The 12,727-nt window shown below is 49.1% G+C and overlaps 1 protein-coding gene across 1 annotated transcript in view; it reads left to right on the top strand.

Moving 5' to 3' along the window:
- Window positions 1–11,136, top strand: part of LOC121307225 (ankyrin repeat domain-containing protein 13D-like) — a 15,286-nt gene extending 4,150 nt beyond the window's left edge. The window contains exons 3-14 of the mRNA XM_041239363.1: window positions 3,217–3,341; window positions 3,568–3,613; window positions 4,165–4,308; window positions 4,592–4,781; window positions 5,205–5,271; window positions 5,378–5,459; window positions 6,286–6,347; window positions 6,778–6,908; window positions 7,582–7,736; window positions 8,112–8,320; window positions 10,600–10,679; window positions 10,810–11,136. Coding sequence (XP_041095297.1) covers window positions 3,217–3,341; window positions 3,568–3,613; window positions 4,165–4,308; window positions 4,592–4,781; window positions 5,205–5,271; window positions 5,378–5,459; window positions 6,286–6,347; window positions 6,778–6,908; window positions 7,582–7,736; window positions 8,112–8,320; window positions 10,600–10,679; window positions 10,810–11,119 — 1,601 coding nt within the window. The 3' untranslated portion in view covers window positions 11,120–11,136. The remainder of the gene's footprint in view (window positions 1–3,216; window positions 3,342–3,567; window positions 3,614–4,164; window positions 4,309–4,591; window positions 4,782–5,204; window positions 5,272–5,377; window positions 5,460–6,285; window positions 6,348–6,777; window positions 6,909–7,581; window positions 7,737–8,111; window positions 8,321–10,599; window positions 10,680–10,809) is intronic.
- Window positions 11,137–12,727: the final 1,591 nt, after the last annotated feature.

The raw sequence follows: 12,727 nt of genomic DNA, 5'->3' as shown, positions 1-12,727 counted from the left end.
TAATTCCAGTCCAGTCTAGTGATATTAAACTGCAGTTACAATGTAATTCCAGTCCAGTCCAGTGATATTAAACTGCAGTTACAATGTAATTCCAGCCCAGTCCAGTGATATTAAACTGCAGTTACAATGTAATTCCAGTCCAGTCCAGTGATATTAAACTGCAGTTACAATGTAATTCCAGTCCAGTCCAGTGATATTAAACTGCAGTTACAATGTAATTCCAGCCCAGTCCAGTGATATTAAACTGCAGTTACAATGTAATTCCAGCCCAGTCCAGTGATATTAAACTGCAGTTACAATGTAATTCCAGTCCAGTCCAGTGATATTAAACTGCAGTTACAATGTAATTCCAGTCCAGTCCAGTGATATTAAACTGCAGTTACAATGTAATTCCAGCCCAGTCCAGTGATATTAAACTGCAGTTACAATGTAATTCCAGCCCAGTCCAGTGATATTAAACTGCAGTTACAATGTAATTCCAGTCCAGTCCAGTGATATTAAACTGCAGTTACAATGTAATTCCAGTCCAGTCCAGTGATATTAAACTGCAGTTACAATGTAATTCCAGCCCAGTCCAGTGATATTAAACTGCAGTTACAATGTAATTCCAGTCCAGTCCAGTGATATTAAACTGCAGTTACAATGTAATTCCAGCCCAGTCCAGTGATATTAAACTGCAGTTACAATGTAATTCCAGTCCAGTCCAGTGATATTAAACTGCAGTTACAATGTAATTCCAGTCCAGTCTAGTGATATTAAACTGCAGTTACAATGTAATTCCAGTCCAGTCCAGTGATATTAAACTGCAGTTACAATGTAATTCCAGTCCAGTCTAGTGATATTAAACTGCAGTTACAATGTAATTCCAGTCCAGTCCAGTGATATTAAACTGCAGTTACAATGTAATTCCAGTCCAGTCCAGTGATATTAAACTGCAGTTACAATGTAATTCCAGCCCAGTCCAGTGATATTAAACTGCAGTTACAATGTAATTCCAGCCCAGTCCAGTGATATTAAACTGCAGTTACAATGTAATTCCAGTCCAGTCTAGTGATATTAAACTGCAGTTACAATGTAATTCCAGTCCAGTCTAGTGATATTAAACTGCAGTTACAATGTAATTCCAGTCCAGTCTAGTGATATTAAACTGCAGTTACAATGTAATTCCAGTCCAGTCTAGTGATATTAAACTGCAGTTACAATGTAATTCCAGTCCAGTCCAGTGATATTAAACTGCAGTTACAATGTAATTCCAGCCCAGTCCAGTGATATTAAACTGCAGTTACAATGTAATTCCAGTCCAGTCCAGTGATATTAAACTGCAGTTACAATGTAATTCCAGTCCAGTCCAGTGATATTAAACTGCAGTTACAATGTAATTCCAGTCCAGTCCAGTGATATTAAACTGCAGTTACAATGTAATTCCAGTCCAGTCCAGTGATATTAAACTGCAGTTACAATGTAATTCCAGTCCAGTCCAGTGATATTAAACTGCAGTTACAATGTAATTCCAGCCCAGTCCAGTGATATTAAACTGCAGTTACAATGTAATTCCAGCCCAGTCCAGTGATATTAAACTGCAGTTACAATGTAATTCCAGTCCAGTCTAGTGATATTAAACTGCAGTTACAATGTAATTTCCAGTCCAGTGATATTAAACTGCAGTTACAATGTAATTCCAGTCCAGTCCAGTGATATTAAACTGCAGTTACAATGTAATTCCAGTCCAGTCCAGTGATATTAAACTGCAGTTACAATGTAATTCCAGCCCAGTCTAGTGATATTAAACTGCAGTTACAATGTAATTCCAGTCCAGTCCAGTGATATTAAACTGCAGTTACAATGTAATTCCAGCCCAGTCCAGTGATATTAAACTGCAGTTACAATGTAATTCCAGTCCAGTCCAGTGATATTAAACTGCAGTTACAATGTAATTCCAGTCCAGTCCAGTGATATTAAACTGCAGTTACAATGTAATTCCAGTCCAGTCCAGTGATATTAAACTGCAGTTACAATGTAATTCCAGCCCAGTCCAGTGATATTAAACTGCAGTTACAATGTAATTCCAGCCCAGTCCAGTGATATTAAACTGCAGTTACAATGTAATTCCAGTCCAGTCCAGTGATATTAAACTGCAGTTACAATGTAATTCCAGTCCAGTCCAGTGATATTAAACTGCAGTTACAATGTAATTCCAGCCCAGTCCAGTGATATTAAACTGCAGTTACAATGTAATTCCAGTCCAGTCCAGTGATATTAAACTGCAGTTACAATGTAATTCCAGTCCAGTCCAGTGATATTAAACTGCAGTTACAATGTAATTCCAGTCCAGTCCAGTGATATTAAACTGCAGTTACAATGTAATTCCAGTCCAGTCCAGTGATATTAAACTGCAGTTACAATGTAATTCCAGTCCAGTCCAGTGATATTAAACTGCAGTTACAATGTAATTCCAGTCCAGTCCAGTGATATTAAACTGCAGTTACAATGTAATTCCAGCCCAGTCCAGTGATATTAAACTGCAGTTACAATGTAATTCCAGTCCAGTCCAGTGATATTAAACTGCAGTTACAATGTAATTCCAGTCCAGTCCAGTGATATTAAACTGCAGTTACAATGTAATTCCAGCCCAGTCCAGTGATATTAAACTGCAGTTACAATGTAATTCCAGTCCAGTCCAGTGATATTAAACTGCAGTTACAATGTAATTCCAGTCCAGTCCAGTGATATTAAACTGCAGTTACAATGTAATTCCAGTCCAGTCCAGTGATATTAAACTGCAGTTACAATGTAATTCCAGTCCAGTCCAGTGATATTAAACTGCAGTTACAATGTAATTCCAGCCCAGTCTAGTGATATTAAACTGCAGTTACAATGTAATTCCAGCCCAGTCTAGTGATATTAAACTGCAGTTACAATGTAATTCCAGTCCAGTCTAGTGATATTAAACTGCAGTTACAATGTAATTCCAGTCCAGTCCAGTGATATTAAACTGCAGTTACAATGTAATTCCAGTCCAGTCCAGTGATATTAAACTGCAGTTACAATGTAATTCCAGTCCAGTCCAGTGATATTAAACTGCAGTTACAATGTAATTCCAGCCCAGTCCAGTGATATTAAACTGCAGTTACAATGTAATCCCAGCCCAGTTCAGTGGTGTTAATGGGAGGTTTGGTACCGGTCCTGTGTTCTGATGGGAGCTCGTTGTCGGGTCAGTGTTACAGGAAGCTGTCAGCACTGGGGACCCGGAACTGGTGCAACTGGTTCTGCAGTTCAGAGATTACCAGCGAGCCACTGAGAGACTGGGAGGCATTCCTGAACTTCTGAGCAAACTACTTAAGGTGAGAGAGGGAGGAGAAAGAGAGAGGAGAGAGGAGAGAGAGGAGAGAGAGAGAGGGAGGAGAGGAGAAAGAGAGAGAGAGAGAGAGGAGAGGAGAGAGGAGAGGAGAGAGGAGGAGAGAGGGGAGGGAAGTTAATTTTCAGTTTCATGGTGTGATTTATTCTAGTGTTCCTCAGCCGCTGTGCTTGTTTTGCTGCTCGAATGTTTTCGATGTGTTTCTCTTGCAGGCTCGCGATTTCTACGTGGAGATGAAATGGGAGTTCACCAGCTGGGGTGAGTGACAGAACCACTGAGACATGCCTAGAGAATCTGTCTGTCTTTTTGTGGGGTGAGTGACAGAACCACTGAGACATGCCTAGAGAATCTGTCTGTCTGTCTGTCTGTGTGTGTCTCTCTCTCATTTTCACAAACATCTAAAGAACTATTTGTCCGATTATGATCAAACTAAGGGCATTCTTTACCTCTCCTCTCTCTTCCTTTCCTCTCCTCTCTCGTCTCACTCCTCTCTCTCCTCTCTCCTCTCCCAGATTTCAGAGAGAGGGGTGAGAGAAAGAGAGGGAGAAAGAGGAGAGCGAGAATAGGAGGAGTAGAAGAAGAGGAGCTGAGATGTGAGGGAGAGAGAGGGAGGGAAGAGACCTCGAGGAGGGGCTCCCTCTCGAGGAGAGAAGTCTCGGGGAGAGAGATCTCCCCAACGGGGCCTCTCCTCCTCTCCGCCTGAGACTCTCTTACCTAACACTCTCCCCTCTCCCCTCTCCTCTTCTCTCTCGTCTCTCTCGTCTCCCCTCTCCCCTCTCCTCTCCCGTCCCCCTCCCCTCCTCTCTCAGTGCCCCTGGTTTCTAAGGTCTGCCCCTCTGATGTGTATCGTGTTTGGAAGAGCGGTTCTAAGCTGCGTGTCGACACGACTCTGCTGGGCTTCGAGCATATGAGCTGGCAGAAAGGGAGGCGCAGCTACATCTTCAAGGGAGGGGGTGAGTGTGGCAGGAGAGCGGCTGGCAGGAGACTCGAAGTCCACACATTTTTCACTCCTTGTTTCGGTTATTTGATTTCGCAACGCCCGACCGCTTTGTCTCCTCAACGTCGCGTCCTCCGATCCCAGGGCCTTGCGGAGCGGATGTCAGCCAGCTGGCGCCCTCTGGAGGACAAGGGCCAGCCCTGCAGGGGGTCCCGGCTGGATTTACCTCCCTGACCCCGCCGGGAGAGCGCCCACCAGCGCAGTCACGGTTCTCATTGCTGTTCTCTCCTCCCCCCCAGACGAGGGCGCTGTGGTGATGGAGCTGGACCATGAGAAGCAGGTTGTGTACACGGAGACGCTGTCTCTGTCCCTCCAGGACCCCGAGCTGCTCCTGAGCGCCGTTGAGCCGAGCGAGGAGAGCGTGGCTCAGAGACTCACCGCCCCCATAGTGTCCACACACCTCGATACCAAGAACATCGCCTTCGAGAGGTAACCCGGGCCAACCCTCTTGCCTCCCAGCCCCGCCCACTACCTCCCAGCCCCTCCTTTGGGAGACGAGAGGTGAACCCGGGGTATGGCCCTGACGCCGTCCCAGTAGAGTAGTGTCGAGTTAGGGGACTACCCCCCGGGTAGGGGACGTGAACGTCCAGTGCTGATGGCCTCAGAGTCGGGGAACCAGGGGTCGGGAGCGTCGATGTAGTAGGTCGGTACGGGGAGGGTCTGCCCCGGTGACCTCCCCCTGCCTGCTGCCTCCCCCTCCCCCACTGTCCAGCCCCCCAGCCCTGCCAGTCGGGGAGGGGACACGGGTGACAAACCTCCCAGGTCCGGGCCCACTGCCTCCCAGCTCCTCCCACTGCCCCCAGCCCATCCCACTGCCCCTCCCAAATCCAAATGTTGCTGTTTGTTTTTCAGGAACAAGTCTGGTATCTGGGGCTGGCGCTCTGAGAAGAGTGAGGCCATCAGCGGCTATGAGGCGAAGGTGAGCTGCAGTTCCTGCACTCCGCCTGCAAGGAGGCGCCAATGAACCGGAATTTAAACTCAGTGTCCATTCAGTGCGTTTTTTTAATATGTATTTTTGGTTGCAGGTGTACAGCGCGACCAACGTGGAGCTCGTGACCCGATCAAGAACAGAACACCTGTCTGACCAGGACAAGAACCGGAGCAAAGGTACCAGACTCTGAGAGACGCACACTGAGACACACACACTGAGACACACACCCTCTGACTCTGACCCACAAGAACCTGAGCAAGGAACCAGACTCTCTGAGAGACTGCACACTTCTGATTGACCTTTCGTTCCTTGTCCTGGATACACACCTCTCTGACTGACAAGAGCAAAGGAACAGACTCTCTGAGACCACACTGAGACACACACACACCTTGGTCCTGTTCACACACCTCTCTGAGACTCTCTGAGAGACGCACACTGAGACCACCCACCTGAGAGACACACACCTCTCTGACCAGGACAAAACCGGAGCAAAGGAACCAGACTCTCTGAGAGACGCACACTGAGACACACACACTGAGACACACACCTCTCTGACCAGGACAAGAACCAGAGCAAAGGAACCAGACTCTCTGAGAGACGCACACTGAGACACACACACTGAGACACACACCTCTCTGACCAGGACAAGAACCGGAGCAAAGGAACCAGACTCTCTGAGAGACGCACACTGAGACACACACACTGAGACACACACACCTCTCTGACCAGGACAAGAACCAGAGCAAAGGAACCAGACTCTCTGAGAGACGCACACTGAGACACACACACTGAGACACACACCTCTCTGACCAGGACAAGAACCGGAGCAAAGGAACCAGACTCTCTGAGAGACGCACACTGAGACACACAGTGTTTGTTTTACTCTTTGCGCTCTTGTTTTACTCCAGGGTGTGTCGAGTGACAGTGAAAGAAACCTGCAATAAAAATACAATTTTTTTCATCTTTTTGATTATTATTTTTTTCTCTAAACATTTGTTTCAGGAAGTAAGACTCCTCTGCAATCATTCCTGGGGATCGCAGAGCAGCACACCGCTCACAACGGGGTGAGAGAGGAGAGAGAGGGGAGAAAGAGGAGAGAGAGAGAGCAGAGAGAGAGAGAGAGAGAGAGGAGAGAGAGGAGAGAGAGAGAGAGAGAGAGAGAGAGAGGGAGAGAGAGAGGAGAGAGAGAGAGAGAGGAGAGGGAGAGAGAGAGAGAGAGAGAGAGAGAGAGAGAGAGAGAGAGAGAGAGAGAGGAGAGAGGTGGGAGAGGAGAGAGAGAGAGAGAGAGAGAGAGAGAGAGGAGAGAGAGAGAGGAGAGAGAGAGAGGAGAGAGAGAGGGGAGAGGGGAGGGAGAGAGAGGGAGAGAGAGGGAGAGAGGAGAGGGAGAGAGGGAGGAGGAGAGAGAGGGGGGGGGGGGGGGAGAGGGAGAGGGGAGGGGGGGGGGAGACATTTTTTCATCATCTCTCCCACTCTCTCTCTGTCTCTCTCTCTCAGTCTCACGTGACGCAGTGTGCCACCCCCACGAACCCCACTGCCATCACCCCCGAGGAATACTTCAACCCCAGCTTCAACTTGCAGTGCCGAGACATCGGGAGACCGCTCGAGATCACCAACAAGATCCAGAGGTAGAGAGAGAGAGGGGGCTGATACAATATACAATACTGCCCTGTGCTTTACCAGACCTCTCTGTGCTTTACAATGCTTCCCTATGCTTTACCAGACCTCTCTGTGCTTTACAATGCTTCCCTATGCTTTACCAGACCTCTCTGTGCTTTACAATGCTTCCCTATGCTTTACCAGACCTCTCTGTGCTTTACAATGCTTCCCTATGCTTTACCAGACCTCTCTGTGCTTTACAATGCTTCCCTATGCTTTACCAGACCTCTCTGTGCTTTACAATGCTTCCCTATGCTTTACCAGACCTCTCTGTGCTTTACAATGCTTCCCTATGCTTTACCAGACCTCTCTGTGCTTTACAATGCTTCCCTATGCTTACCAGACCTCTCTGTGCTTTACGATGCTTCCCTGTGCTTTACCAGACCTCTCTGTGCTTTACAATGCTTCCCTATGCTTTACCAGACCTCTCTGTGCTTTACAATGCTTCCCTATGCTTTACCAGACCTCTCTGTGCTTTACAATGCTTCCCTATGCTTTACCAGACCTCTCTGTGCTTTACAATGCTTCCCTATGCTTTACCAGACCTCTCTGTGCTTTACAATGCTTCCCGACACCAAAGCGACTATGGCTGGGACATCGTTTTCCTTGTAGACTTCTGGGTTCGTTTCTGCTCTCCCCCAGGTTCAAGGCGACGCTGTGGCTGTGTGAGAATCACCCCCTCTCTCTCACAGAGCAGGTCACCCCGATAATCGACCTCATGGCCATCTCGAACGCCCACTTTGCCAAACTGCGAGACTTCATCACCCTAAAACTACCTCCTGGCTTCCCTGTGAAGATAGGTGAGAGAGAGAGAGAGAGAGAGAGAGAGAGAGAGAGAGAGAGCGAAGGGACGACTTGCTAATCCTGAGAGAGAGAGAGGAGAGGAGAGAGAGACAGACAGAGGAGAGGGGAGAGGGAGAGAGAGAGACAGACTATCTTCACCTGGGGTGTTGGGTCAGGTGTCGTGTGGTGATATTAACCCTCTCTGTCATCTCTCCCTCTCTCCTCTCTCCCTCTCTCCCTCTCCCCTCTCTCTCTCTCCTCTCTCCTCTTCTCTCTCCTCTCTCCTCTCCTCTCTCTCCTCTCTCTCTCTCTCTCCTCTCTCTCTCTCCTCTCTCCTCTCCTCTCCTCTCTCCTCTCCTCTCCTCTCTCTCCCTCTCCTCTCCTCTCTCTCTCCATCCCTCTCTTCCACGTGCTCTCTCCTCAGATCACTCCTAGTAATTTCTGTGGCTGTGATGATCCTGTCAGCTCCCTGACAGTCAGCTCTCCTGCGCAGGACAGCCAGGAGCCTGCAGGGGGCGCCACTGCCGGAGCCAGCCAAGGTGAGAGGAACACCTCACATACACACAGGGGTGGGAATGAGACTCCCGCTGCACAGCGCTGTGATCCAGTCCTGCTTTCACTAGGAGTTTAATAATCAGACTCCCGCTGCACAGCGCTGTGATCCAGTCCTGCTTTCACTAGGAGTTTAATAATCAGACCCGCTGCACAGCAGTGTGATCCAGTCCTGCTTTCACTGGGAGTTTAATAATCAGACTCCCGCTGCACAGCAGTGTGATCCAGTCCTGCTTTCACTGTGAGTTTAATAATCAGACTCCCGCTGCACAGCAGTGTGATCCAGTCCTGGTTTCACTGTGAGTTTAATAATCAGACTCCCGCTGCACAGCAGTGTGATCCAGTCCTGCTTTCACTAGGAGTTTAATAATGAGACTCCCGCTGCACAGCGGTGTGATCCAGTCCTGCTTTCACTAGGATTTTAATAATCAGACTCCCGCTGCACAGCAGTGTGATCCAGTCCTGCTTTCACTAGGAGTTTAATAATCAGACTCCCGCTGCACAGCAGTGTGATCCAGTCCTGCTTTCACTAGGAGTTTAATAATCAGACTCCCGCTGCACAGCAGTGTGATCCCGTCCTGCTTTCACTAGGAGTTTAATAATCAGACTCCCGCTGCACAGCAGTGTGATCCAGTCCTGCTTTCACTAGGAGTTTAATAATCAGACTCCCGCTGCACAGCGCTGTGATCCAGTCCTGCTTTCACTAGGAGTTTAATAATCAGACTCCCGCTGCACAGCAGTGTGATCCAGTCCTGTTTCACTAGGAGCTTAATAATCAGACTCCCGCTGCACAGCAGTGTGATCCTGCTTTCACTAGGAGTTTAATAATCAGACTCCCGCTGCACAGCATTGTGATCCAGTCCTGCTTTCACTAGGAGTAATCAGACTCCCGTTGCACAGCAGTGTGATCCAGTCCTGCTTTCACTAGGAGTTTAATAATCAGACTCCCGCTGCACAGCGGTGTGATCCAGTCCTGCTTTCACTAGGAGTTTAATAATCAGACTCCCGCTGCACAGCAGTTTGATCCAGTCCTGCTTTCACTAGGAGTTTAATAATCAGACTCCCGCTGCACAGCGGTGTGATCCAGTCCTGCTTTCACTAGGAGTTTAATAATCAGACTCCCGCTGCACAGCAGTGTGATCCAGTCCTGCTTTCACTAGGAGTTTAATAATCAGACTCCCGCTGCACAGCAGTGTGATCCAGTCCTGCTTTCACTAGGAGTTTAATAATCAGACACACCTGAGCTTGTTACCTGGACACACTGGGGAGGATCAAGTTTACCCATAGGGTAAAACTTCCCAAATTATTAATAATAACTCCCTCTCCCTCTCTCCTCTCTCCGGCGGAGGGAGGAGACTACACTCTTCGATGTTGATGGACCCCTCTAGGGAGGTTTTGAGATCCCTCCAGACGCCACACGCGCTGCTTGGTTACGCTGGGCCTGACTGCTGGACGAATGAGAGACGAGATGACGACCTGACTTCAGTTTGACCATACGTCCTGGAGTCTCAGACTCTGGAGGACTGAGAGGAGAGAGAGAGAGAGGAGAGAGAGAGAGAGAGAGAGATAGAGAGATAGAGAGAGAGAGATAGAGGAAAGAACATAAGAACATAAGAAAGTTTACAAACGAGAGGAGGCCATTCGGCCCATCTTGCTCGTTTGGTTGTTAGTAGCTTATTGATCCCAGAATCTCATCAAGCAGCTTCTTGAAGGATCCCAGGGTGTCGGCTTCAACAACATTACTGGGGAGTTGATTCCAGACCCTCATGATTCTCTGTGTAAAAAAGTGCCTCCTATTTTCTGTTCTGAAAGTCTCCTAGAAGAGAGAAGGGGAGAGTAAGAGGGGACAGAGTCTGGGAGAGGAGAGGGGAGGGAGAGGAGGAGAGGGAGAGAGGAGGGAGAGAGAGAGAGAGAGGAGAGAGAGGAGAGGGAGAGGGAGAGAGAGAGAGAGAGGAGAGAGAGACCGAGAATCTCCCTGCCCTCTCTCTAGTGGAGAGGAGAGAGAGCAGAGATGAAGGACTCCTACTCTTATATATTGGTACGAGACTCCCCTGGTCTGACACACACCATAAGTTCAGACCCGTGGGTCAGTTACTATCCACATTAACTCGTGAGGAGAGGGGGGAGGATAGTTGGGCGAGTAGAGGGGGGAGGGATAGTGGGCGAGGGAGAGGGGGAGGGATCCAGTGGGCGGGGAGAGGGTGAGAGGGAGAGGGGGGAGGGATAGTGGGCGAAGGGAGAGGTGGGGAAGAAGACGGGGGAGGATAGTGGGGCGACCCCCTCCCTCTCCCCCCTCCCTCTCACCCCCTCCCTCTCTCCCTGTAGGTCACTATCTGGGAGGCCCTGACTAACACCAGACCCAACTCGAACCCACCTCCATATGAAGAGGACAGCCAGCTGGAAAGGTAGAGTCTGTCTATCTGTCTGTCTGTCTGTCACTCTTACATTTTCCATTTTCAAGTTCCCCTGCCCACACCATTATCTCAAAGACTCCCCTCTCTCTCTCTCTCTCTCTCTCTCTCTCTCTCTCTCCAGGGCTATCCAGGAGTCACTCTCTCTTTCCCTGAGCGAGGGGGGTGGGAGGGGACAGGGGGAAGGGGTGGAGTCTCCCACGGAGGTCCCTCCCCCTGTCCTCCCCCTCTCTCCAGCCAGCCAGCTGAGCCCAGCTCCCCTCTCCTCTCGCACCTCCACCAGCGCTCCCAGCGTTCCCAGTGTGAGCAGCTTCGACGAGCAGCTCCGCATCGCCATGGAGATATCGACGCGGGAACAGGAGGAGCGGGACAGGAAGTGGAGGGAGGAAGAGGAGGAGTTTCAGAGGATACTACAGCTGTCACTCACCGAGTAGTTCCGGAAACGCATTGCGGGGGGCCCCCCCCCCCCCGGAGGGTGGGGACCCCCCTCTCCCCCTCTCCCTCTTATTTTGTTTGATGTTCCCAGCATGCCGGGTGAGTGTCCCAGGTGGGGGGGGGGGGCTGGGCTTCCAGTCGAGACTAAGTGGGGGATGCTGGGAGCTGTAGTTCTTTGTACAAGCAGATTGAGTGTAGTGTGTGTTTGCACTGGAAACATTGCTAGAGACAGAATAAAAACTACAGCTCCCAGCGTGGTAACAGTGAGGGATGATGGGAGCTGTAGTTCTTTATACAGGCAGCTGTAGAGACAGGTTTCACTGCAGTCTAGTATATGTGTGTGAGTTTACAATGGAAGACACTGCTGGAGACGGAATCAGCATAAAAACTACAGCTCCCAGCATGCCTCTGCACTGGCAGTAACAGTGAGGGATGATGGGAGCTGTAGTTCCTTATACAGGCAGCTGTAGAGACAGGTTTCACTGCAGTCTAGTCTTTTTTTTTTTTTTTTTTTGATGAACTACAGCTCCCAGCATCCCTCGCCTTTGCCCGCGGGTGCAGAGGCATGCTGGGAGCTGTAGTCCTAGCCAGGGCTTTTTAGTAATAGTTATGGGTGGTAAAAGTCATGCTGGAATAAATATCTTAGCCTGTAGAATCCTGGTTACCAGCTACTTTTGAATACTTCCTGGTTCCTAAAGAAATCACGTGACGAGGCGACCTTTCAGCCCTGCCCCTGAACCCCGCCTGTGTGAAGCAGAGGTGAGAGGTGAAAGGTGAAACAAAGGGACATTTTGAAGCTGCTCAAACTCTTAAAGGTTTAAAAAGTGAAGTGACAGGCAGACACTGTCACTCTCTCTCACTGTCTCTGTGTTTCTCTCTGTCTCTTGTTTCTTTAAATACAACACTAAGAAATTCCATTTATCTCCTCTCCCCTCTCCTCTCTTCTCTCCTCTCTCCTCTCCCCTCCCTCTAAGAGACAGAGGTGATAAAGTAAGGAGAGGGAGAGAGAAGACAAGAAGGAGAGGGGAGACAGGAGAGGAGGGAAGTGAGAGGAAGAGCAGATAGGAGAGTGGAGGGGAAAGAAGGAGAAGAAAGAGGTAGCACCTGCTTCCCGACAAAAAACTTAACGATTTTAGTGAAATTTACACATATAAGTTTTATATTATAAATATTTTAGTGTATGTTATGTAATATTATTAATTATTGATAATATAATAAATAATAAAATAACAAAACAATGAACTGATAAATGTGTGATGACTGTTTTTTACACACTGGGATGGAAAAAAACAGGCTGTCTTCTGGTGTTAGAAGAGCTGAGGGACTGGGAGGGAGGGAGGGAGGCTGGCTCTAGTGGTTAGAGCTGAGGAGGGACTGGGAGGGACGGAGGGAGGCTGGCTCTAGTGGTTAAAGCTGGGACTGGGAGGGAGGGAGGCTGGCTCTATTGGTTAGAGCTGAGGAGGGACTGGGAGGGAGAGGGAAGCAGTGTGGCTCTAGTGGTTAGAGCTGAGGAGGGACTGGGAGGGACGGAGGGAGGCTGGCTCTAGTGGTTAGAGCTGAGGAGGGACTGGGAGGGAGGGAGGGAGGCTGGCTCTAGTGGTTAGAGC

The sequence above is a fragment of the Polyodon spathula genome, chromosome 54 (assembly GCF_017654505.1).
Source record: "Polyodon spathula isolate WHYD16114869_AA chromosome 54, ASM1765450v1, whole genome shotgun sequence".
NCBI lineage: Eukaryota > Metazoa > Chordata > Actinopteri > Acipenseriformes > Polyodontidae > Polyodon > Polyodon spathula.
Note: the sequence above shows the minus strand (reverse complement) of the source record. Positions and strands in the feature narration are given on the sequence as shown.